This window comes from Pogoniulus pusillus, chromosome 1 (genome assembly GCF_015220805.1).
Source record: "Pogoniulus pusillus isolate bPogPus1 chromosome 1, bPogPus1.pri, whole genome shotgun sequence".
NCBI classification, from domain to species: Eukaryota; Metazoa; Chordata; class Aves; order Piciformes; family Lybiidae; genus Pogoniulus; species Pogoniulus pusillus.
The window spans coordinates 39,561,427-39,588,813 of NC_087264.1; the positions used below are offsets into that span (position 1 = coordinate 39,561,427).

At 38.2% G+C, this 27,387-nt stretch overlaps 1 protein-coding gene across 3 annotated transcripts in view; it reads right to left on the bottom strand.

Moving 5' to 3' along the window:
- SLC25A21 (solute carrier family 25 member 21) overlaps positions 1–27,387 on the bottom strand; it is a 268,495-nt gene that overhangs the window by 51,366 nt on the left and 189,742 nt on the right. For all 3 annotated transcript variants that reach the window (XM_064149071.1, XM_064149081.1, XM_064149090.1), the window contains one exon: positions 19,185–19,268. In XM_064149071.1, coding sequence (XP_064005141.1) covers positions 19,185–19,268 — 84 coding nt within the window. The remainder of the gene's footprint in view (positions 1–19,184; positions 19,269–27,387) is intronic.

Sequence of the window (27,387 nt, forward strand, 5' to 3'; positions counted from 1 at the left end):
AAGTATTAAATGCTACAGCGCTGAAAGCATTGGAGAGAAGCCCTTTTATCTGTTTTATGGTACATAGATAAATTATATTCCAGGCGTTGTAAATGAATAATGCCAATAATGTGGAAGAGTGTTTCTACTTCTCAAACAGTTGCCATCAGTCATTTAATACGTATCTCAACAGGTTATATCATTTTCCTTCCCAACCCACAGCAACATGTGCCGCTTCTCCTCTTCTGCATGAACAAAGCACTTCCTGCTTGTGATCACAGAAAAGGCCTCACAAAAATATTAACCTACGGAGTGAACAGGAGTTAAAGGGCTAATATCATGTGGCCAGCTAGTTTTCAACCAAGTAATCACAAAGACAGTGAAAATAGCTTGCTGAATTAAAGCCAAAGATGTAACCTAAAGCAGTACCAATTCTCTGCCCTTTTTAAAAAGAAACCACCCCATCTACTTCATGCTGTTTTCCTTGGTTTTGCACTCACTGTGCTGCACTTAACTGACACCTTCATAAGGAGCATTTGTAAACCCTGGGCACTGCCTGCACCAGCCCTCCAGCTGCTCTTGCCCCTGCTCTGTCTCCTCAGGTGGCAGCTGAAGTAACTGTGGTTGGCCATATTTGACTCTAATAGCTGTGGCCATTCTTGGATCCTGGTTTTGTCCATATTTGGCATAAATTAGCACTGCTGTCAAAGAGGAAATTATCCCACCTGCCTCATCTTCTTTTCCAGGTCACTCTGTCCTGCCTCCACACTATCTCCTCCTTTTACTGGAAGAGGTCTGTGTGCCTACTTGACAAGCCAGGTGGGATAAACCCTTACGGATTACCAACAGATGTATTATTATTATTATTATTATTATTATTATTATTATTATTATTATTATTATTATTATTATTATCTTTATTATCTTTATTATTATTATTATTGTCTTTATTATTATTATTATTATTATATTAACCAGGTCATTTTTCCAACATCCATAACTGCTGACCAGATGCAGAAGTGCACGTGCTGGCACAAAGGAGAGTGTGGCACAAAAGCAGGAACACAGTGGCTCTGGGCACACAGCATACACCACTGCTTCTTCTGGTAGCAATGCTGGTTTAAAACGTCCTTGAGACTATGACCTTGGTTAGGCAGAAATCAGGATGCAGCCTATTATGTTTTCCTCTTTAACTTGATTTTTTGATGTTTGGTTCACATCTTGTTGTATATAATATTAATCCAATTGTGCTGTAAGAATGGCATTTTTGCCCTCTCATCAGGTAGTGATTTTGAATTAAAAAGCCTCTTCTAGGGACGGCTTCTAAAGTCCAACACATACCACCTCATGAACGCGGTAACTGATATGTCAACATTCCAGAGCGCTAAATAGGTGAGGATGTTGGCTTTCGGGAACAATCTCTTGCCAGATAATACTTCATTATCTGACAGACCATCTGGTTTCCAGTCCATCAATGCTATATTAATACTGTCAGCTCTCTATGTTTGATTATTGCCCAACATTTCTATTACTTTGCAAATAACAGAACTAAGGGGAAAAAAAGAGGAAACACACACACACACACACACACACACACACATATATATATATACACACCTAAAAACCTTCCAGAGCCTATGCAAGACAGATCACCACTTGCTCATGTACTTGTCATTGTCATTTTTGGATAATGGCCAAGTGGTGGATTTTTCTCCATGGACTTGTGAATTTAGAGTATACCATACCTCATTGTTATCAGAAAAAAGATCACTGAATTTTAATTGCACAATACATATAAACACAGCTGGCCTAGTGACTCATTTAGTAATGCAATATCTTACTCCCTAAAACTCTGTTTCAGGTGTGACCTCAGGACACTTTATATTCCAGTTGTCAAAGTCTATGAGATTTACAGTGACTTATTCCTAGACTATTGGGAATATTTAAAGGAATCTCTGTTTTCTGGGATTTCAGAAGGAATGTTTGGAGTTTAAATGAGAAGCTGTATCGATTGGATATGGTTTTTGTGTTTGTTCAGGGCACGTTGTTTTAAGAACAACTAATCAGAAGAATGTATAGTTCATAATTCCATAAGCAATGACAATTGACCTCTTTACAGTAAAATATACATTCCTCCAGCGGGAGAAATGTCACTGTGGGAATGTAACAACATTAGAGCACAAGACCAAAAAGAACAATATTAGCTGCATTTAAAAAAGAAAGATATATGCTACAATATGAATAAAAATAGTGGTTTAGTGTAGTTAGTAACAGAAAAATAATATTTATAAATATTGTACTGGCTTCCAGGTGAAATACTTTTACTATGAGCCAGCAAGCTTGTGAATCCTCATTTCTCATTTGTTACCAGCTTTGAGTATTTGCCATTTGTTAGTAACTCTCTGTTCCATGGGCATTGGCAATAAGCAAGATTACCCCTGTAAGCATTACTTACAGGACTAAGTATGCTCTCTCTGTCTCTCTCTTTTTCAGTAGTCTTGACTTAAAATTTAAGTTGTCTCTCAGTAACTGATGTAGTCATCCCTGGCATTACATGGTCTGAGTTAATATCTGGTTCAAAATCTTGATGCCTAGGGAAATCCTACAGTTAAATAAATAAAACTCAGAACAAAGTAGCTTTGAAAAAAGATTGTGGTTAGCTTCCACTGAAAAATGCATAAATAATCAATTAATGAAATGTTCAACATTCTTACACTCTCCCCCCCCATTAACTGAATGCTTTTCCAGTGAGCACTCAAGACACTAATGATCATGCCCTTATCAGGCATGGCTGAAGTCCTTTTGCCAACAATGAGATACAAACATAAATATATGCAAGTTACAGTAAATGGAAGACCAAACCATTCCAAAAAGTAGTTACAACTAGATTGAATCCATCATAAATGTCTGCTTTAAATTTATCTTTTCTCTGTAAGTCAGGTCAAACATGAAAAAACAGGAAACAGAAATTACTAAGAATAACTTTCTTTTATTCCAGTTTACTACTCGGTGCCTAAAAGACTCCAAAACAGATGCCTTTGAGCCTAACTTCATGAAGTCTGAGGTACTGACTGTTTCTTTTGGAACAACAACATATTAGGCTAATAGTTTCACAGACACATATTATGTATCTCAGCAAAGGTGCAGTGGCAGATGCAGCCCTGATGAAACCAGGTCAGACTGTGCAGCACTGGAACGTGCCATCGTTCTGCACAACAGTCCCAAGAGATGCTAATGGGAGAGCTAAAGCCCTCCAGGCATCCTTCTAGAACCGTGCCAGGCTGCATTCATGAGATAGCAAAATAAGCAGAGATGCTGCTGCCTTGCCTTAGCGGTGTCTATAAAACCTTGGCAAGAGGCATGACTTCTCTGCAGCCACAGTGCAGATCTGCTTTTATGGCATGCTTTCTTGCCCAGAAAAAAACCAGCAATTCCTCTCCAGGAGCTGTAAACACTTGCCCCAATGCTGCAGTCCCCACAACCAGCTCCTACAGTCCCACAATGTCCATTTCCACCACAACTCTCCCCTCTCAAATCCTGCTACTCGGAGACACCCCTGTCAGCACTAATAGACTTGATATGCTGTGCTACTAACTTCATGTGCTTCATTATTCAGTTGCAAGGAATTTGAGTCCAGGGTTGAAATGTTTTATAGGAGAATATATTGTAACACACAGCAGCCACTCAAAGTAGGCAGCCTGTGGCAAGACATCCTCTCTGCTTTCTCATCACAAGATCTACTCTATACAGTATTGGGTAGTTATGTGCTAGAGATTCTGCAGCCTCCCAGAAGGGGCTTGGTGGCATTAAGAGAGTAATGAGGACTGAATGAGAACTGACAGCTCAGGATGCTGTCACTGCTGAAGGTGGTGTGACCCCAGGCATCTGATGTGTTGCTGTGCTGGGTGAGGAACAGGCTGATGAAACTCCACAGACCCAAGCTAGCAGGCAGCTATTTCACAGAAGTAAAAGAACTGGATATCATGAGCAGAGGTGGTGCTGCAATGAGTAAGCTTCCCAGCATAGGGTACTGCAGACTCAGGTTCACTCTGCAGAGCAGCCACCTCACTCTAACTGCAGCAGCTTTATTATTCCACTTCTTATTGCCTAATTGGCCTATTGGGGAGCACTTCATATACGATTCATAGTTCACAATCACCCTTCAAAACCAGTACCTGTTTCTGAATCCTGGGACCTTGTCCATGCTCTAGGTTGCAGTACCTTTTTCATTTAAGTGTCCTCTGTGCAAGGACAATCTTCAGTAGGCTGCTAAGCAAGCTTTATAGTCGTCTCTAATCAGATTTTGTTTCACATGTTGAAGGATTACTTCGAAGTTCTGCTAAACACAAATAGGTGCTTAATTTAATTTGCTGATGAAATGACTAGTAGGTACACATATGAAGTCCTCTTTGCCCAGCTCTCCAGTCTGTTCAAGTCTCATTGGATGGCCAAGCCTCCCAGTTTGGTGTCATCAGCAAACTTGCTGAGCAGACTCTGTCTGTTCCCTCACCAGTGTCATTGATGAAGAAGTTGAACAGCACCAGATCCAGCACTCACCCCTGGGGGACTCCACTAGTTGCAGCTCTCCAGCTGGATCTAGCACCTTTGATTACTACTCTTTGAACTCAGTCTTGTAACCAGTTCCTACGCCACCTCACTGTCTGCTCTTTCATCCCACACTTCCTGAGCTTGCTCACTAAAATGTCATGGGAGACGGTGTCAAAGGTAGACTACATCCACTGGTTTCCCTGAATCTACCCATTCAGTTATAGCATCATAAAATGTTATCAGGTTAGTTAAGCATGACAGCCCCTTGGTAAATCCATGCTAACTACTCCTGATAACCTTCTTCTCTTCCAAGTGCCTTGAGATACCCTCCAGAAGGAGCTGCTCCATCATTTTTCCAGGGATGAAGGTGAGACTATGTGCTATGCTTTGGAAGAGAATATGAGCTTCATTTTGAATGAAATTGCTTACATGGTACAGAAGTAAATAAGGAAGGTCCTCCTAAGGAGTAGATAAGCATATATATATATATATACATATGTATACGTATATACACATAGTCTAAGCTCCTGGATTTGTTTTTGGAAAAATAGAAATACAGAGGTTTAAAGCATTTGCATAATCAAAGCAACAATAATTAGGATCTGCACGCCTTGAGTAGCTTACATTCAAATTTTCTCTTTTCCTCTACTGGAAACCAAATCCCATTGCTTACATAAATAAAAAAGAACAGACTGGAGTTTTAAGACTGTTGTATGTTGCACCCTTTTACACCTACTTTTGGAATTTTTTTAATTCTTTCCCTCCTGTCTGTATCACCTTCCATCAGGGAACCCTTTCCTTCTCTTTTTCACAGACTGACAGAACATTAGAAGTTGGAAGGGACCTCCAAAGGTCATTGAGTCAAACCACCCTGCCAAAGCAGGATCACCTAGGGTCACCTGCACAGGAATGCATCCAGGTGGGTTTTGAAAGTCTTCAGAGAAGGAGATTCCACAACTTCTCTGAGCAGCCTGTTCCAGTGCAGCCCCACTGTAAAGAAGCTTCTCCTCATGTTGAGGTGAACTCTTCTATGTTCCACTTTGTACCTGTTGCTCCTTGTCTTATTACTGCACACCACCAAAAAGAGATTGGTCCCATCCACTTGACACCCACCCCCCAGATATTTGTGGACACTGATGAGATCTCCCCTCAGTCTTCTCAAGACTAAACCGCCCCTGTTTCTCAATCTCTCTTCATACCAAAGATGCTCAAATCCCCTAATCACCCTCGTGGCTCTCCATTGGACTCTCTCCGGCAGGTCCCTGTCTCTCTTGAATTGCTCCTTTAATGACCATTTCCCCAGTCCCTTTCTATGTCAAATATCTGCTAATACTACATTACACACAGGAGGTCTCTCAGCATTAACACACCAAAATACAAAAGTTTCAGTGTGTTTCTCCTGGCTGACTCTTCTCATTTTGTTATGGCATGTATATTTTTCTTTTGTGTCTCTGCTTTAGGTCATCTCACTGGTAGCACAAAGGAGAGCACTAACATTTAAAAAGCAACAGGAAGGAGCAGATATTTATAAAATACTACCACTGGCTTGACTATGAAAATGAAGGCTGTATAGCAATTGCAGATTGAAGTTGGCAGATACTAGAGAGCAAGGCAACAGTTATACTGATTGTATATGGATGTGGCCAGAATTAACGTTTAACCCTGTTAGGCTTAAGCTGCTGCACATACAAGGCCAGTAACAAACAAAGGCTTGCCATGGTCTAGTTGATTGGATAGGGCTGGGTGATAGGTTGGACTGGATGATCCTGGAGGTCTCTTCCACCATGGTTGATTCTATGATTCTATGACTTGTACAGCTTATATCTTAAAACAAGGCCTTATTTTTCCTATGTACTAGGTTCATTTACATCCTGCAACATAAAATGAAAATTCATTATCCTTATGTCACCAGAATGGATTTTAATGATTTGTAAACTCTCTGGGCATTACCTGAATGTCCAAAAATAATCTGCCAACGTCATGATTCAGGCTTTGGTCATAGGCAGATTCTAATACTCTTGAGAATTTTTTAACTCTGTGTTCATTCAGGATGTGATGGTTTGTGTGCTACCTGCCCACCAACTCTTACGAAATCAACCCAAACTAGACTCAGCAGAGCTGAAAATTAAGGAAATGAAGCTATATTTACAGGTTAGCACAATATACAAGCAGATATTTACAATATATACAGCTACAGACAGAAATATACAAGTTGAAAGGAATACAGAAACACAACAGCCCTCCCAGAAACCAGAGTCCCCAGGAGGGGCTTCCAACCACTCTTCTACCTCCTTTCCACCCCTCTACCTTATCCCAGAGTTTGCTTTATGTGAAAGGTGAGTTTGGAGGATCGGCCAGGGGGGTTAGAAAGTAGAGGGATTAGTTACACAGAAAACAGGCCAGGGAGAAAAGTACAGGCACCAGCTGCAACAGAGAGTCACTGCATTATCTGTGTTTGTGTTCTTATACATCTCAGCAAGCCTATGAGTGAAGTAGACATCACCGTTGCTTCCTTTTCACAGTTTATAATCTAATTCTTCTCACCAAAGTATTTCAGCTAGTCTCAAACTGGCACACAAAACTTACAGAATAATACCAGCAAGTAAGGGAAGCATAAAACCAGGGGACAGACCTCAGAATCTGGCACAGGAATTACTGGGATCATGAGAAAACCTGCTCTAAGAAACACCATAGGAAGTTTTGAATACTACGCTCCTATCTCTAATTTCATGAGTGACCTGTCAGGTCCTGTGATTCACTCTGTATGCCTCCATTAATTAAAATATTTATGCAGAACATAAGCATTAAGCCATAAAGTAAAAGCTCTATTAAAGTTACTATTTAAGTGTAAACTTGCATAGAGTGAGAAACAAGGATTACAGTTTAATGACAGCCCTTGGTTCTGTTCTTTAAAAGAGCAACAAACTGAAAGCCCTGATATAAAGACTCTGGCCAACAGAATACTTTCCATTGACTTCAGAAGGATGTGAATCAGGTCCTTAAAGTAGCAACTTGTTTAGTACTGGCTGCTGAATTTATAGCACTTCTTTATTTTCTCTCAGTATAAGAGCATCCATTCATCACACTGCAGAAACAAAGCTGTAACCTGATCTATGGCAAATATTGCAAGCTTAATGGCTGCTGTCCATTACTGACGGGACCTGCTCACCATTTAGAAAAGATTGGCACTGAAGGATTACTGAGCAAACATCGCACCTGAAAAAACTTGCATGCAGGAGTCTGTCATCAGGCGTGTGATGGAGGGCATTACCTGAGAACGCTGGCTCTTATCTTCGGTTGGGAACTGCTGCAATTGCCAGCAATTCTCAACAAAGAGCTTCCGTCATGGAAGGCTGATACACCGAGCCAGTCTGGTGATGGCTTACCTTCCCAAGGCTTCATTCCTTTTTATGGATCACCTGAGACCAAGCAGCACACCAGTCTTTAATAGCTTAAAGAGCAGGACAACCTAGCAAACTGATGACAATCAAGGGAAAACCAATCCTTTTTGATAGAAAGACAAAATTCCAAGCATACTCTCACGGTAACTTAGCAAGACCTACTTCTAAGACTTCGTTTTCCCAAGCAGGATGCTAGGAAAACTTTCTTGCCACTGATTCCTACCATTTTGTAATGCAGCTAACTCTCTCTGTGTTAAGCTGCTCACCAGGAAATTTTCCACCTTTCAGTATCATAACATTCTGGAGAAAGCCTACTAGTACTGGTGTTTGTAATACTGTTATTTTTCTTGCTGTAATATAACAGCTTTGAAAAATTATTCATTATTTGCAGCTATTAACACAAGATTTTGGAACTCTGATGGACACTTTTCATTTTTTCTCAACACTGTGAAAATGTATTTCATTTACACAGGGTTGGAAAAAGTGCAATTCAAAGTTTGTCTTTGTCTTTTACACACTCCCTAAAGGAAACCTGAATTAGTTTTGATATTTCAATTAAATTACTCATTTATTAAGAAGAGAAAATTTGAGATTAAATACATTAATATGTTGTGACTCAATAAACATATGGATATCTGAATATTATGCAAACATATTACTTAATATTTTCAGAGGAAGAGGGATATTATGTGAGGATATATTAAAACAAAGGCTCAGCTGCTAATTATTTAGTACTTTACTTTTATGCACAAAACATATTCTAAATCACAGTGGTAATCCAAAGAATAAATGCAATCCATATAGTGTATGTTAATTCATACTGGAGATAAAGATGATACTTCCAAATAAAAGCGGTGTAAAAGTGAGCTCTTAAAATACCAAACTTTTTTTTTACATTAAAAACTGTTTTCTATGAAAGATTATTTAAATCTACTTTTTTTTTTTCTTTAAGACATGATAGGAATAATGAATTTTTGTATGAAATGGGGGTTAGCAAACAGAACAGGTTGACTTCTGTTGTCTGTAGATACAATTATTTTATGTGGGATTCTAATAATGGAAAAAAGAGTATTATTAACACATGTTTTAACAGTAAATAATCTTAGCCCCCACCAAGACTGTGAGGCCTCAGGACTGTAGAAGTATTTGTCCCTGCCACAGAGTTCAGCTCAAATTTGGTTTGGATACCAAATTCCTATGATGCAGAGGCATTTACTTATTATGGAAAATTCCATACTCAGATTAAGAGAAGCCCTAAAAAAATAATTCTCAACAGCATCAATGATCTGAAAGGTCTTTTACAACCTGGTTAATTCTGTGTGACTCTGTGTGATTCTGTAATGCTTGATGGACGGCTACAGAACAGCATTTATGCCAGTGCAAGCAAAACCAAAACACACAAACCCACTCTAACACTGAAGGTGAGCTGTAAAAAACATACCAAAAAAAGAAAGAAAGGGGGAAAAAAGCATAGGAATTGATCTTGTATCCATAACTGGAGCCATTTCTGCAGAGTCAGAGTTACTGCCCCGTATGCTATGTGAAAGCTACAGAAATGCACTATCAAGTGCCTGCTGTCGTACTGTGAACCAAGCTTTCTGCTCTGGAGAGGCAGAATGCAACAGTACAGTTTGTCTGTGCTTATATGCGTGTATTCCTTTAAGGAGACGCAGGGTGTTATACACACAGCACATCTGATCTAGGCATTTTTATAATTAAAGAAATGTGTATTTATTGCATTAAAATTAGTATTGTCCTTTACAGGGTAAAGAACCACAGCAGACTGCAAGCCAAGTGTGTTAAGCTTGCACAAGCAAAGAACGTGGAAACTAAAAGTAATACCTCATATGTATTTAGAATTTAATTTTCTTTGAAGAGACAAATAGCATGACATGCAAAACAAACTATTTCTTTCTCACTCTTTGATTCTCAGAGTCATATGGAATGCAATGTGCCCTGACATATGAGTTAGCATTATACAGAAATACACTCACCTAAAGAATGACCACACTCTATTCCAGTTCCTCATTTCACCTTGTTTTCTTAAAGATGCATTCCGTAGAGAATCTACAAGAATTGTCAAATTTTCACAGCTATTTGCATGGCCTCTTTAATTTGGTTACTACTTTAAATGAGCAATTTCTCCTGTAAATGGCACTACTTTAAATGAGCAATTTCTCCTCCACAGTCAAGCATAGATATTTTTAATGTTTCATTTACTAAATTCCTTTCAAAATGTCAAGGAAGACTTCAACTTGGGTAAAGAATACTGCAAAGGGGAGAGGGGTTGGTGTTAGAGATGAATGATCAGCGTACCTAGCAGTAACTGCTGCACTGGCAGCTCAACAAAAAGCCTGCCAGGGAAAGTCTGACTTTCTAACAAAGATGTATTTTAGAAGTTACTTATGTAATGCATTTAAAAAAGACCCATTAAAAAAAAAATCAGGACTTCTGTATTTTCAGAGCATGGCATAATACAATGTTGCTAGTAGAAATATTTTAAGTAACATATCATCAACGTACCCTGAAAACACAAATAGAAAGAGCACTGAATAAATATCTTCTAGGGCATTGTCTTATTGCATCTTTGTAATTTATAGTTAAGACAATGAACAAATGCATATATAATGTAAATTGTTCAGGAGTGAAAGTGTTTCATCACTGAAAACAATATTTTGCATAGGATCTTCATCTGCATTTTTTAGCAATGTAGACCTTTTAGAGGTCTAGCAGAAATATAGACAAAGAAATGAGGACTGTAGCACTTAGAAGAATTGGCACAGGAGAGAAAAAGCTGTGTTTTCTGATATAAACAGTGAAGAAAATGAATTTAGATAAGGTAAGGACCTGCAGATTACAGAGTGGTATAACAGTGTAGCTATAAATAAGTATTAAATATAGCCTAAGAAATACACTAAATGTATGTTTTCTGAGTAGTTAGGTCAAGACATGAAAAAATTAATGAGGATTTTTTTTTCCTCTTGCCCACTTCAAATGACAGCTTACTTCTATTTTAAAAAAGAAGCTTCTATTTTAAACTTCTATTTTAAAAAAGAAGCTTTTGACCTCACCACCGTTGCTCATTTTCACATGCATGCTTCCTACAACTTAAATAAAAATGCTTTACTTTGCATTTCACGCTGTCTGCCAGGTATTTCCTGTGAACATCCCATCTAAAATCTCTTGGTTCTAGTAACTAACGTCTGTAAAGAAAATCCTGGCAAGACTTCAGTTCTAAGCTTCACGAGCAGCCATTTTAAACAGAAAGCTGGTTTCGTTGTGTTGACAATCACATTTTAAACTGATTCCTTCCAGATGAAAAGATGCTTTTTCAAACAATCTAATAAAAGTGTAAAGTCAGCTGTTCCAAGGACATAAAAGTGATTTACCTGTTTTCTGGTCACTGCTTTTTTATCCCTCAATGCAGCGGAATCCTTCTTCTGAAGGGTAAGTTAACAACTAATGTCTACTAAAAGCCCAGACTACAGAGAAGTAAATTAACAGTTTGGCTTTTAAAGAAACAGAACACGTTATTCCAATTAATTTTGCATCTCAGGGTACATCTACTATTTTTTAATGAAATATTAAATGATAATGAGTAGATTTATGTAATAAATGAATGGTTAACTGCGACAGCTGACTATTGACAGTGTCATGATCAGATTTCAGAGATATTACCTTAGATAAGAAAGAGGTTTCATATAAATTTCAGATCCTTTTATCTGCCTGCAGGTGGGCATGACAGCCTTGCAGTGGCTTAGATTTGAGACATCTTCACTTCTCCAACAGGAGTAGAATCAGTTTCTCACCTTTTCAATACAGGTTTCAATTCCAGAGAGTCTGATGGCACTATATATATATATATATATATATATACACACACACATACACCATTTCAGAACAAGCAAGCTGTAGAGGGGCAGGTGCCTAAAAAGTGGCATGATTCAAAATTATGACTTAAGCTTAATTTAGCCACTTTGCCTTAACAGTAATGCTTAAAGGCAATTCAGTCATGGCTGTTACTAATTGGAGGAGTCTGTTTCGTGACTTGAAAGCTTTACACTAGCTGAAAATTTTCAGAGTCTTGGGTGAGCCATGGAAGTCCTGGTGAAGGACAGTACATCAGCACGCTGTGTGTCAGCTCTTCCCAGCTTTCTCACTTTAGACAGCTCTCAGCTCAGTAGCTTGGCTGCCCATGGAGCAACCCTATGCTTTAAGCGGTGCTGACTTCACCTGAAGGCATGAGAAGCTTTGGGGTTACGCTATGGCTTTGCATTACTGCTCAAAGTGTGGCAAATGGTGCCAGACTGAAATGTCCCCATCAGGGCCCCAGGTATAAACCTGTCTCCTGGTGGAGCAGCAGGGAACATCGCCGTCGCTGCTGTGAAATACTGCAGCCACTCACGCTGAAGCAATTAATGAAGCAGGAGAAATTCGTGGCCCTTATCCTGGACTACCAAATTTGGCATATATGTTCTTCACATTCAGAAAATCTGATGATATAGCATAGTATGATATTTTTCATACACTAAACTAAAAGGTTTTTTAGCACTGTAACTTACCATTAACCTATTTAGGCAGGATGTTTGAAATCAACGGGAACTTAATGTGGTAAAGATATAAATATTCTTGAATGTTAAAATTTTAAGGACAATAAATCTAAGTTCTGCTGATTTTTCACTAACTAGATAGAGAAAAATGGATTATAAGCAATTATTACAAGTACTTTCCTACTACTGTAAGTATAAGCATCTTGTAATGCAGTCATCTAATTCCAAACTGAGGTCTTTAGGAGCTACTGCTGTACATACCAATATTATCATGACTTCCAGTTCTGTTAGTAGAAAATAGAGACACTCACTAAGTCATAACTTTAAGATTAAACTAATTTAATTATGAAAATACGTTGCACTTAAAAAATTAAATACAACTTGGAGCTTTAAAATGTACAGGCTTACATTATACTTACCCAATGTAAAATGGGAGTGCCTCCAATGGCCTTAGCAAATGATAATAACTAATACCAGTTAAGGTCTTGCCTATTTATTTCTAAGGTGCTTGTAAGATTTACATGATTGCACTGTGTTCTGTTCCTATAGGACATGTTTCATCTCTAAAGTATATGATTCTCAGAAGTGATCCTCTAAAAGTTGTCCTTCTTTACTGTGTTGCCATATATCCCAGGTCAAATCTTGCAAGCAAGATGTGTCCACCACTACTAAAAACATAGTTAGCCAAATGCTGCCCTTAGCTCCATCAGTACAACCTCACTGTATTTCAGAAAGCTACACACATAAAACTGGGAATAGAAGTTTTTCACATTCCAGAGCAGTTTCTTTTGTTTTCAAGTGTTAACATATGATGATGGGGGTGGGGAATCACCAGTCAGGAACAGAGAATTCCTGCTCAAAGAGGATGATGAAAACCTCATGACAGTAACATCAGTGTAAATACTCCTGACTATCTGAAGGCAGTGCAGCCCACTGAGTGTGGTGCTAAACTTGCAGTGAGGATATCCAGCTTCGGGCTTAAAACCTCCACTACTTCCAGATATGCTCTGAGACAAACTACATCACAGAAAGGATTGCCAAGAAAGTCTTCAGACCATTTCTGAATTAGAAGCCTGTATCAAAGAATGAAATTTTATGTGCAACACCCATGTTTTTCAGAGCTTTGACATTAACATGCTACCATGGGGCAAACAAAGGACATGGTATCAGACTGCTCAATCAGAATGACCTATGTACATGCTTCAGTCCAGCTCTGCCTGACTCCCTGGCACATTACACCTCAGTATCCTCATCTGTACAGTTACTTCAACCTCATCCTTCTTCCATAAAGAGTTTTGAGACCTACAGGTTAAAAGAGGCATAGAACCATAGAATCATAGAACGTCTACACTGGCAGCAACCTTAGAGATCATCTACTCCAATAACCCTGCCATGTGTGGGGATGCCATTCAACTAGATGTGGTTGTCTGCAGAGGGACTGGAAGAGTCAAGTCTTAACCAGAGAAAAAACAGAAAAGCAAAGAGAATTGCTCACATGCAGAAGTAAATGAACAGATTAAACAACAGATAACTATTATTATGTACTACAAGAATTTTTACCATGTCCTGCCCTAAATTTTTTAAGCTCATGATCCCTTGAAAATATGAGAACGCCAATTTTTCTAACACTGAGCATTTCTTTTATAATATGCAAAGCAAGCTGAAGGATTCACCACTTCAGCCCTAAGACTTGAAATTTTTATCCACAAAAGCCAACAGATTTCCCACAGGTTCACAGTTCAAGGTAATACCTTCTCCTTCACGATTTGTTTCAGTTCTCAATGCAGCAAAGTGCTACAAAGCTTATCTGACACTCTACATTTCAGATTATGTAATTTCACAAGGGAATGTGATAATTATTTCTGATACTCCAAATCACAGGTTTTTAGCAAAGTCTGCTTTACACTCGACAGTATGGGAGGAAGGTAGCCATGTAGCATGATGTGACCCACAGGATACAATGTGTGGGATAAAGAGAAGAGCAATTAGCATTATATTGTGGATTATGGGGAGCCATCAAGATAGACACATAGACATCTTGCTTCTCTAGTGCCCTGTTTTGCATCTTTGGTCTCATTTTATCCAGGCTTCTGCAAGTGTTAGGAGTTTGCAAGTGTGAGGTGGGATGCGGGACAAGGAAAGACATACATCTATGTATACATAATTCTGAAGTAAGAGTGCTAGCAGACCTTCCCCAGTGTCAGGTGGAAGTTACTGTTCCTGCAGTGGGGGGGCATAAGAGAAAAGGTGCTTGTACCTCAGTTTTCAGGATCAGAGTCTCTGAAACTGACAGTGAAGGTAAGTATCTGATAAGATTCTTGAAGGTAGCAATTAAGCATGGGTCCAAGCTTACTTCAGCTACTCCTGGTATGAATTACTAAGAAGAAACCAAAGAGTCTGGCAGATAGCTGTGGGGGAAAATAAAACCTTGCTCTACCACTTCTGCTTGCCTCCGAGAACATAAAGCAGAGCCTAAAGCCTGGCCTTTTGATACCACGGGAATTTATGCCTCCAGTAAGTGGAAATGAATCTTTGCTTCATAAACGCTTGCTGGGAAAAGAGATTTTTGGCATGAGTGACCATGTTACACTTCCCTGGTCGGCAATTTCAATGAGAGATTCAGGTGCAGAGTAGCCAAGTATTTGTATCTTGTAGAACACTTATTTGGCAGCCATTTGAGAGAAGAGCACACATCCAGCTGGACCTTGGGAACAGGTGCTGCTGATCGCTGGTGAGTGCAAAAGGTTGGTGCTTGCCTGCATGGCCGGCAGTCCTGTAAGTCTCCTTCCCTGACCTGTTGGCAATTAGAAGCAGCAGAGTATCATCTGCAGCCAGCTGAGAGAGCCAGGCCTCAAGAGCACTGCTGCAGTCTCTCAAGCACTTGTTACTAAAGCACACAGTCAATGGAGAAGCAGGACAAAGGCGAGTGCTAGCGAATTCCTCAGTTGATGAATGATGGATGATAGCAGTAAATCAGGAGCCCTTAGCTTCTGCTTGTTTGCTGACAACTCTGCACTCATCCAGCTCCTGCTCTGTCTTGGCTGTTCTCCCACCTACTCCACCCATAGCTAACAAGTTTTGAGCAGCTTTATAATCTAATCCTACCAATGCATGAGTCAGGGTGTCGCCTATTAAAAAAAGGTGTGTGGCCATACAGACAATTATAGGTACAAGAGAGTAGAAAGGTGGTGCTGAGAACAAGACAGGAATAGTTATGAAGCTATTGGGCTGTGTCAGCATGGAGGTAATTGCTCCTTCTCAAACCAAATTCAACATAAATAATCAAATAGCTCAGCAGAAGTAATGGAATCTCAAATGATCAATGACAGTTGTGTTTTGCACTTTCCCAGAACCATTTAGTTCTAAGAAAGGCTAACAGCACTTTAAGCTGTAACTGATTTGAGAGCTGAGCTGTAAAACTGGAAACCAGGACACTACTATCCTTTTTATTTCAGGCAAGCTGACCACTGACTGAGAAAGTAACAGGTTTCTGGACTGAGTGCCTACCAAAAAGGCCAACTGTAACCCAGAACATCTACTGTTAAAATTATGAGCCCATGAATATCCAAGTTTACAAGAACAAAGTTATTTACAGACTGGAAATAAAAGCATCCATCATTTTAATGCTGTTTAATGCTCCAAATTAAAACAGTGCAGATGGGCATAATTTTCCATTCTTAATATGAGACACAACACCATGTGTCTTTAATATAAATGCAACATACACATTCAGCTAGACCCTTTATTTACTCTTTCATTTCATATTCAAACCTAAGTCATTATCAAAGAAAAAAGTGAGTGAATACAAATGCAGCAAAGTTGTTGTTGTTGATGATACAAACCCCAGCAATTTAACATAATTTAACCTCTCATTTGTAGGACCCAAACAGAACAAAAAGTTTTCTCTATTAATGGTTTCAGTTAATTCTGTATCCAAACATTTTACCCAATAAACATCAGATTATTTTTATGTTAGCTATAAAGCTGTCACTCCTCAATAAACAGATATGCTCCTGGTGGGTTTACCTCTGCTGTCAAAGATCTGTCAATTCATGCATCATCTCAGAAGCGAAACCAGAGAGGTTTGGGCGTGCGGCTGCTGGGGAATCCAGCTGAACAGAGGTTGCTCACCACCTGAGAGGATTCGTGCTGCTGCAGCCCCTGTGCAATTGGCAACAACTGGATGCTCCCAACACAACTTTGCAAAAGCCCTGAAGTTAAAACTCCTGCCTCCTTTTAATAGAAAGCTATGTGACCTTTAATGCTTTGCTTGACTGAGCCTTCCTTTAGTGAGTCTCAATTAAATTTTATGTTTTGTGGTTCCCATTTTCTTGTAAGACAAGAAAAGAGTTCAAGGGATGGATCCTTCTTTGAAGAATTTAATTCCCTGTGCAGAAAATTTATTTCCATCTGAACAGCTGCTCAAAGTTTGGGGGGAGGGAGCTATTGTAGGGCTTTTTTTTTTTTTTTTGTGGGTTTTGTTTGTTTGCTTGGTTGTTTTTTGTTAAAATATTTCTAGTATTTTGAGAAGAAAAAAGAATCTTCAGGTTCTTTGAAAAAGGACAGTGTTCTATTAGTGGTTAGACTGGAAATATTTCCTCCATCTTTTGCATTATGAGGAGAAAATCAGAGAAGTGGTTAAAGAAATCCTGGCCATTATTTGTGATGAAGAAGCTTTCCATGAAATCATCAGAGTGCTACTGTGGTGCTGTAATATTGTAAGTCTATGTTCAGTGAGATGTGTTGCAGCAAATGAAACACTTGTATATATACTCAGAAGAAAAGAAGTACTTCCTAGGCTGATTCTGCATATCAAATAAAACCCCAAACTGTTCTGTTTCGGTTCCAGCATTGAGACATGAGCGTTCGACAGAAAAAATACCCAACCCAGCAATCTTCAGATTGTTGAATTGTTCATTCAGAACGTCAATAAGTGCTGTGCTCGGACCCTTTATCATTTCTCCACAGTTTAGGCAGCACACTGAACACCAGGAAAATAACAATGGAGTGAAATCCACAGAAGAAATGAAAAGCATTTGATAATCATTTTACAATGTGTAAGACAACTGGAACATAATAGCATTTGTTTACTTTCTTCCCCTCCCTCAAATAGTAAGGGAATTGTATTTTGTGTGGTATATACAAAATGTCCTGCTACTGTTTTATATATGGAGGCTGTACAAATATGCAAGCACACCATATAATCATGCAGGTAATCAAATCAGACCTTAAAATTAATTAATTTGGAAGCTGCCTCTAGATTTAAACTTGTTCTTCAGATATGTCTACCCATTCCTATCTCACATTTTGTGACTAATTCAACAAAATAGAAATACCAGTGAGTCTGGATGAGTGCAATAGCATTTTCACACTCATTTAAATATTGAAACTAGTTATGTATGTAAAAATAGATTGACATGATTGCAAATATTAACACTTACCTATTGCAAAAATATAGTTATGTTTTAAAAAGCAATAAAAAATAAACAGGTACTCAGAAAACCCCAGAAGCCACAAATTATCATTTATGTGAAATCTTTCTAGCTTTTAAGAAATGCTTGGCAGTGATAATACACGATATTAGTCTTCCATCAAAAAAATACCTCTGATAAGGGCAAAGGTGAGCACTTTAAGAAAGCTTCTCTACATCTCCCTACTTCAGCAATTCAAACCATCTCATTCTGTGTGTATGCACTTACATAGTGTATCTAGATAAACCTCACTGCAAGAAACAAAACTGGTCCAGTTCTGAATTTTCACTGCTTGTCTCATCTCCCCTTTTCCAGTACAGGTTATGCACAGAAGAAATCTCTGCCTTGCTGTACATATGCTGCCTCCAAAGACGGCATCTATGCCACTACATATAAGAACAGTTCAATTTTAATCACTATATGGATAAAACACTAGGTTGCTATTGTATGTACAAAGTTATTATGGAAAGTCTGTCAGCTACTCAGAGCTGGTATTTACTAAGGTTACCTTGATTAAAAGCTAGCTCCTGAAGAGCTCCTGTGGACAACAGGCTTAACTTTAAGCATGTGATCAGTCCCATTACATTCACTAGCTTTAACTGGGCTGCTCATAAAATTAAGTGTGTATTTAAATGCCTTTCTGGATCAGAGCCATGTCCTTTAGAGAAGCTCAGGCTTGGAGCAATGGTACCTTCTGAAGCCAGTACAATTCAAGTGACTAAGGATCGTAAATCCTTTTCTACGTTCTGTCAAACTGCAAAACTGTGGAATTTTGCTCACACAGGTCCTGGAAACATTGTATACCACAGCTAAGGGGGAATTCCAGTTCATCAGAGCCTGGAAACAAGTACTTCACTGAACTGGTGATGTCTCAGGATGAGCTAGTTCAGAAAACCAGGACAAGAAGATACAATAGCCTAGATATTGAACTACACTAGTGTGGCCATCCTGCTCTTGGTACTGAAGCAGTGTTTGCCAGGCTGCCTCTAAACAGCTGTGCACTCTGGTCTTTAAATGTATCCTCATAGCAAAATTTGGTGTTGTGAGTGTAACTAATGTTCAAACTTTTCAAACCGTGCTTGTTACGTAAGATACATGTTTGCCAAATTCTGCCTGCTGCAATAACAAAACAAGCAAACAAAAAAGGTGGAATATAAAGAGGATCTAATGTCTGGAAAATGGGTGATTAAAAAAGGCCACATAAAATTGACAATTTAAAAAACATATATTCTTACCCTTCTCGTTGGAAAATAGTCCTAAAACAATCCCCCAGGCTCTTGTAACTGGTCGGATCAGTTTTCCCTCTTTGAATTTGGAACCTAGAAAAAATACAATTTACATCACAGCATGAGAAGGCAGGGATTTTAAGTAACTTTTAACTTTCCAATTATTATACAGAAAGAGTTTTCATGTTTTTTGGTGGTTGTTTTTTTTTTTTTTTTTCTATCTGATTCATTATTATATACTGTTCCTGATATACTTATTAACAGTTTTCACAGAAGCTGTTAAACTAAGGAAAAACAGAGCTTTAGCAGTAACTTTTTTTTTGTAGTTTATGGAACTCACAGTATAGATATCACCTTTGACATTTACACCTCTTTCTAGTTGTTTGAAAAAGAAGCTATTAACCCTGTGCCTGATCCAAAGCCCATTGAAACTAATGGGAATCTTTGAGTCAAATCCTGGATTTGAAAACCCAAAGCCAAATACTATCCTGTGTTTCACTGCAAAATGAATTTGCTGTGCAGTTTCCTGCTTTTTATATCTGATGCAATTATAACAAAAATCAACCAGAGACATGACCAGAAATTAAAGCACTATTCATTTCTCGTGATTCAATAGTAAGATGAACAATGAAAGCAAGCAATGAATTATTTTAATTAAAACCTTGTTTTTTCTGTTTACGTTTTGAGAACAATAAAGATTTCAACAGGAAGCTTGTGGCCAGATTATGATTTAAGATTGTAAACATCTCATTGTTTATTATTTATGGATAGCAACAGTGAGTTTAACGAATAATATTGTTTGACTATCTCAGTTAGATTACCCTAATTCTTGCAGTTTAAAACTGCAGCCAGCACAGCCATTACCATGGAAGGATTTAAAAGACATTTTTAACAATAGAGCTTTTATTTTTTTTTTTTAAGCTGCTAATTTCTATGTAGCTCTCAAGAAAAGGGCAGGGAAGGGAAAGGAAGGGCAGGGAAGGGGAAGGGGAAGGGGAAGGGGAAGGGGAAGGGGAAGGGGAAGGGGAAGGGGAAGGGGAGGAAAGGAGAGGAAAGGAGAGGAAAGGAGAGGAAAGGAGAGGAAAGGAGAGGAAAGGAGAGGAAAGGAGAGGAAAGGAGAGGAAAGGAGAGGAAAGGAGAGGAAAGGAGAGGAAAGGAGAGGAAAGGAGAGGAAAGGAGAGGAAAGGAGAGGAAAGGAGAGGAAAGGAGAGGAAAGGAGAGGAAAGGAGAGGAAAGGAAAGGAAAGGAAAGGAAAGGAGAGGAAAGGAAAGGAAAGGAAAGGAAAGGAAAGGAAAAATGATGTTAGCAATTCAAGTTAGCAATAGTCCTGCATTAGGCAATCACTAAGTTGGCTTTATCACCAAGTACAGTAATAATAATAGCAGTGTTCAACAGTTTAATGAAATAACTGGCAGTACAGTCAAGTCTATTATATACCACTGGATATGTTGCTGTTCTGAGAATCATCTATTGTTATTTATTCTAATCATGATACTTCTTTACACGTAACCAAAACAAACAAACAAGTGTCTTTAGCTCAGTGTTAAACAGCAATGTTCTCCTGTTGACAGAATTTAGTAGGGTCAAATCAAGGTTTTGATTTTGGCAAAAAAAACAGTAGTTATTTTTGCACATTGGTATTTCCTAAGATATATCCTGTGCTAACATATGTAGCATTTTATTGACTTTGAGAAAAAAACTTCCAGTGATGTAATGCAATTCTTAGTACAATTATGAAGGCAAGACCACTTTTTTTTTTTTTTTTTTCCCTTCCCAAAGACTTAGAAGGAAACACTGAGCCCCTCCATAGTCCTAATAAAAGTATTTCAAACACATCTGGGATCTCTATCTGGGGTAACCTCTTTTATTAGCACTACAACTTGTTGCCAAGTTGGCAGAGAGGAGAATGCTATTCAATAGGCTTACACTCAAATAAGAGGTGATGCATAACATTTTGTCTGAAGAGACCCCTTGGGAAGGCTAATAGTTGAAAAAATTGCCTCAGTGCCATCACCCAAGGTAGAACAGTAATATTAGCTACAGAAGCTTTTACATTGTGGCACTCAAACAACAAAAATTACATCAGAAAGTAGATTCCATGTGCATTTTGATATATTTAAAACCTGATTATTTATAATTCTCAGTTCAAAACAAAAAAAAAAAAGCCTTTCTTTGCTTAAAGAAGTCTTGCAAAAACTCGCCAATATGTGGGTTTTTTCCAAGTATTAGGGGAAAAAAACAAAGCTTTCTTAACCCAAACTCTTGTGTTCAAATTTCAAGATTTGGTCTGTTTGTAAACCCAGAACAAATTGTCACTGCTTCTAAAACATCCTCTGAACACTGTGCCTTCCCTCTCTTTCACCCTGCAAACGCTCAGGCATGTCCTACTAGCATTTCTGTAAGGTTCCCCACTAAGCTGTGCATGTTTGTAGAGCTGGGGCTTTAATCCCAGACTCGCTGTGGATCTCAACAATGTGGTGAACACGCTTACACAATTTCAGTTTACAGTTAACACAGTGTCAACTTCTCAACTAAATGTAAAAGACTTAATAAAAAGACATCTTTGATAGCAATACCAAAAATCCAGAATAATACCATGTGTAATTTATGTGTATCACATGAATAGAAGGATAATTTCTCACTAAAGAAGTTAAATCAAAGGTTTATTTCATTTTTTTGTTTTAATGTAGATAAGACCTTAGTTTTAAATGGTCCATTTGTAACACTGAGTCACACAAATAACATATTCCTTCCTTTAGGGTTTTTGGATCCATTCCTTCCCTAGTAAATCTTTTTTTATAGCTTTAACAGCAATCCTAAAATACATGCCAATTATGTGCTTCAACCTAGATCTGCGAATTGGGTTCTTTGATTCAGAATTGCTTGCCTCAATAAAATCATGTGTAACTTTTTAATGAACTAGCTAATTGATCACCTGCACTTGTTATAAGAAGCTCAGGGAAGAGCTGAAGAAATGTATGTTTGTTTTTCTGGAGTATCAGTAATCCTAATAATAGAGAAGAGTGAAAGCATTCACTTCAAAACCTGGCCTGGATTTAATGACTGTTAGAAAAATGAACACAAGTGATGGATACTTAATGGCCTTCTCTGCTCCAAACCCAATTCCTTTCTAAAAGCATTATAAAGCCACTGGATTTTTTGAAAGCTGGATCCCTGCCTTACATATTATTAGCTTTGCTAGAAAAAACACACAACCCAAATTCTCCTAAAAATACAATTGGAGCATTAACTTCTGATCTAATTTATTATTTTCAAGTCTGGAAAGAAGAATGTGCAGGCAGTGTGCAGAGACATGTTCAGCATATGGGCAGAAAGGCTTTTCCAGGATTGGGATGAATGGTCTGGTATCCAATATTAGCAATACAACAAACTTCAGAAGTCACTAGACACTCTGACATATTATGTGTTTACCAAGAGATTTATCGATGGAAATTTTACTCAAACTAACTTTCCTCCTCTCTCATTTTCCTGCCTCTTGTCTTTCTGGCCAAAATCCCATGGTACTGCGAGCTGTGGGAAGCAATTCAGCCCAGGTTACCACTTCCTATCCAGGATCAACGCTGGCATCTACTGCTAGCTGCCCTTTTGGCTTCTTGTGGCAGTTCCCACCTCCAGCTCCCCATGCCTCACAATCTTCCTTTGTGACTCATAGCAGCAGCTCAGAGTGCTTGTCTTTTATGTCCTCTTTGACTGAACAGCACCTTTGCAGTAGCTTTGTTTGATACAACAAAAGCATCCTCATACTGTTTAAGAGAACATTAGTGTCCTCCCATGTTTACCCCAGAGGCTATGTGGTTAGGATCTCAAAACATTGAAAATCACATAAAAACGTTTGAGGGTTTGGGGACTGTTCAAAAGGTATCTGTAACTACTACTCGTGAATTAATGAACCCAAATTATCCTTATGTTGATATCATGAAAGCATTCTGAATATTTATAACAGTTCTTGATCAGTAACTCCTAACGGACTCAGCCTGAAATCCCATGGTGCAGAAGATGTTCGAGTCCTTTCCTCAGGTGGGCAAACCGCTCACCAGTTAACAAGCGATACACCACATTGTGGAGCAATGACTCTACATAAACAGATGTGCCTCTTTTTAATGTCTAATTTACAGCTCTTGTTAGTTTTATGATCATCAGCATTTTATTCTGAATTGTATAAAATTCTCAGTCCACAGGATGTTTTCCTGCACTCCTTCCTAAAGCAAAGCTCTCTAGGTACTCTCAGTCATCCCTTCTAACACAATATCTACAGGATAGCAAACAGGCTTAATGGGAAAAAAAAAAAAGAAAGAAAGAAAAGAGGAAAAAACCCACATTTTTACTCTTTCAGTTGCTAAATGTTGTGTTCATGCTTGCTGAACATCTTGTCAAAGTTGTCTTGTGGATGTCTGCCACTGTGGTATCCAGGTATTTACTGTTTAAAGTCTGTTCACCACAATGTTACCCAGCGATCCCTCTCCTTTATTTACTGATCTGGGCTGCAGAAAGATGCCCAACTCATGCTTAAATTGTTTTAGTAATCTTAAAATCTAAAAGGAAGAAACCAGCATTTTCCTATCTTGATTCAATCAGATACGGAGTAGTTAAATCCCAGCTATGCAGGATGACAGCAACATGCAGAGCAGACTAAACTCACCAAATCCTTGCCGCTGGATTTACAAAGACTATGCTCTTATGCATAAATCCAGAATTTCTTGCTCCTTTTATGCAGTGCTGCTGACTACTTTCTCAACCACAAAGTCCAGAGAGAAAGAAAAACACTGATTCAGAGAACCGGGCTTTATACCACGTTGCAGTGCTTGCCAACAAGTGGCAGCCTTAGCTGTATTTTCAGTCTCTTCATACGACTTCCTAACATTTCCCTCCATGACTGAGACTTACACATGCCCAAAACAAATAATCTCAGGCACCAAGGTGTTTAGAAACCAGAATGCAAGGAAGTTAGGCAGCATAACAGCAAAACAAACCAAACTATCTGAGAAGTGTGAAACTTTAAACAACTTTTAAAGAAATGCACAGGCTTTGGAAAAGTGGAAACAACACTCACAGCATTTTTTTCACTTTCATTAATCCCCATGCTACCAGACACTCCTGGCTGTAATGTAAATTGACAAAAAAAGGTATAATCTGAAGCTCTGTATAAATACACATTATTTAACAGTTCACATGCTTGTAATAATAATACACCCCCCCACACACACACATTATATTTTAAAAAGATTTTGATTTGCTAACTTAAACATTTATTCAGGTGTTACTACTAGTTAGTGCTATCTGCTTATGCTTTAATTTAAAGCAAAACTTTGTACTGCAAAAAAAGGACTTGATAATAAAATTTGTTTAGCTTTTTGGCTCAAGTTCTTTGAGTCGCTTATGTTACTTGCAGAATAACAACTAAATTGAGAGTATAATTCTGGCACTTATTTTAACAATAAATCATACGAGCTGTTGAAGAACTAAATGTTAGATTTCAAAACAGAAAACCTAACTATTTTAAGCCAAAGATATAAATTCTGCTAGTGCAGGACTCATATTTTAAGTCCTACAGTACTGCTAAAGATGATTATTTAACTGTGAAACCCATATGAGAATACAATAAAGTAGTAAGACAGAGAACAGGCAAAGAACAGAACTTATTCCAAATATCCTTCACAGCAGACATAGATTTGCCCCCATCTAATCACATATTTTTTCTGTGCAGTTCATATTTGCTTCACAAAAAATAAACAATAATTGTGGATAGAGAAGTATTAGAAGAACTGTTTCTAACTTTATCTAAATTAACTCCTATTTGCTGGAATTGATGATGCTTTGTAGTTTATTTATCTCTAACACTTTGGAAGTTTTTTTTTTTTTTTAAAGAAGAAAGGAATAGTAATAATAGAAGTAATTGTAAAGATACCCTGAAAATTCAAAATTCTCTGCAGAGATTGAGCTCTGTGGTAAAGGGTTGGACTTGATGATCTGTGAGGTCTCTTCCAACCCTGATGATACTGTGATACTTTTATGTGAATTAGAACACCAACAAAAAGACATGATGGTCAAATAAAAAACCACCAAACACAAAGTGAGGAATTCTTTCAGTTGCCACTTCCCTTTAGGTTAGGTAAAAGCAATGTAGCTAAATCACCATAAAAGACTTGGTATAAACTCTTTCAGCCTCAGTGATGGAACTTCCAATTACTTACCATTTTTGGAAAACGTTTTCCCTGAATGAATTGCATCACTGAACAGAGAAACAGCAAAATCCTACCTGTGACAAAATATCTCATTTCAGCAGTACTCTCAGCCAGTTCACTTAGTGTCTTACTCTTAGACCAGACAAAAGTACACTAAAATCACACACAAAAAAAATAACTCCATGTCTCCTGTACCTCTTATTCCTTTTATAGATGACTTTCTTCTTTTTCTGCTATTTTATTTAGGGTAAGCAGCACATCAGTCCATCAAAAACACCAGCGGGGGGAAAAAAAAATCAGTGCCTTAGACACCCAGAGAATAATACAGTGCTTTAGAAATGAAAGCTGCATTTTGTGAGCTACCAATGGAAAAATATTCTACTTTTTTTAGTCCTGCAGTAATTTTTCCAGTTATATGCATGGGACAAGCATACAGTAGCTATAATGTCAGAAAGAAATTTCTCTTTGCATGTAGCTTTAGAAAAGAATATTTAACAAAAAGAAACTTGTACAGAGGCAGGTCAAATGAACCCATGCAATTGCTTCATGCAAATCTAGTCTGGTAATTTTGCTAACAAAAATAACTATTCACAGCAGTTGCATACAAACAATTTAATGTCTTCCTGAGAAATGAATACATCAGAAACGACGTTCAAGCCAGAAATGTTTTAAATCATTTAATCCCATCAGCGAGTGTGTGTACAGGGTGGGAGTTCAAAATAACAACCATGAAAAATTTAGCAAAAAACTACTATTTTTTTTCATTCCACACTAAAAACTGGTCAGAAAACCAGCATGCATGGTCACAGCTACATTGTTGTGTAAGTTCCCTTTTATTTCAGGGTGAAAATACTGAGCACACCTCATGTTTCCTAGCCAGGTGAAACTATGGAATGAGGCTCTGAGTTGGTATTCTTCCTGTTTGTTGCATGTGCACAACGTTTCCTATCTTCAACCTCCAGTTTTGTTAGTCTTGTGTTTCTGAACTCCCAGATCTAACTGGCAGCTATAGGCTGCTACAAGCAACTTGCAATGTACCAACCATTCCTTTCAGTTATGGACCTGCAAACAGCACAGGTTTAAATCAGGTAGAAATCGCTCTGATGCTCTGTATGCCAGAGCAGGAATGATTTGAGTGGCCCCTCTGCCAGTCTTGGATACCTGGAAGGTATAATTCTGACCATGAAACTGCTTTGGCTGTGAAGAGTGAGATGATCATAAAGGGATAACTGTATTTGAGATATCAAGCAAGGATCATGGAATATGTGTGATCTTACCAAACTTACGAAGATATGATTGGCTAGGAAGTGCCATCTATAAAAGTAATTGGTAAATTTAAACATTGTATATGTTAAGCACTTAGACCTGTGAAAGAATCTACAGAAATCAGCAATGGTCAAACCAGTACTTTGTATTTTCCAGTGATAGTTTTGTTTCTGAAACCTCTTGTAAACTCTGCTTCCTATGGGGGAAAAAACCCCGAACAAACAACAAAACAAAAAAATAAACCAAACCTCAGACCAAACAAACAAAAAAACCCCTCAGACCAAACAAAAAAACCCACCCCCCAAAAAAAAAACCCCAAAACAATGCCCCAAAAGACCCCAGCCCTGCTCCAAAAATACCAAACCTAAAGCCCAAATAAACAAACCCACTCCAAAGTTTATGGACATTTTTGCCCTTTACTTAAACCAGACAAATCACTGACAATGGCACCATAAGGAATAATTTTGTACTGCTAGAAATGACGGAGTTATAGTTATGATTTTAAATATGGGTAGGCACTCATGGCCTAATACATCAACAGAAAAAAATCTGGTTTGCATTAGTTTTGCATAAAGTCTTGTATGTTTTCCTTCCAAACAGCTTACAGAGAACCAACAGACAAAGTGATGAGGAATCTATACTAATGACTGGAAGAGGTTTCCAAGAAATCAGATATTAGATTATATCATATGGAGGCCCCACTATTCAGCCTTGATTCAGAGAAAAATGAGAATGTGGTTTGG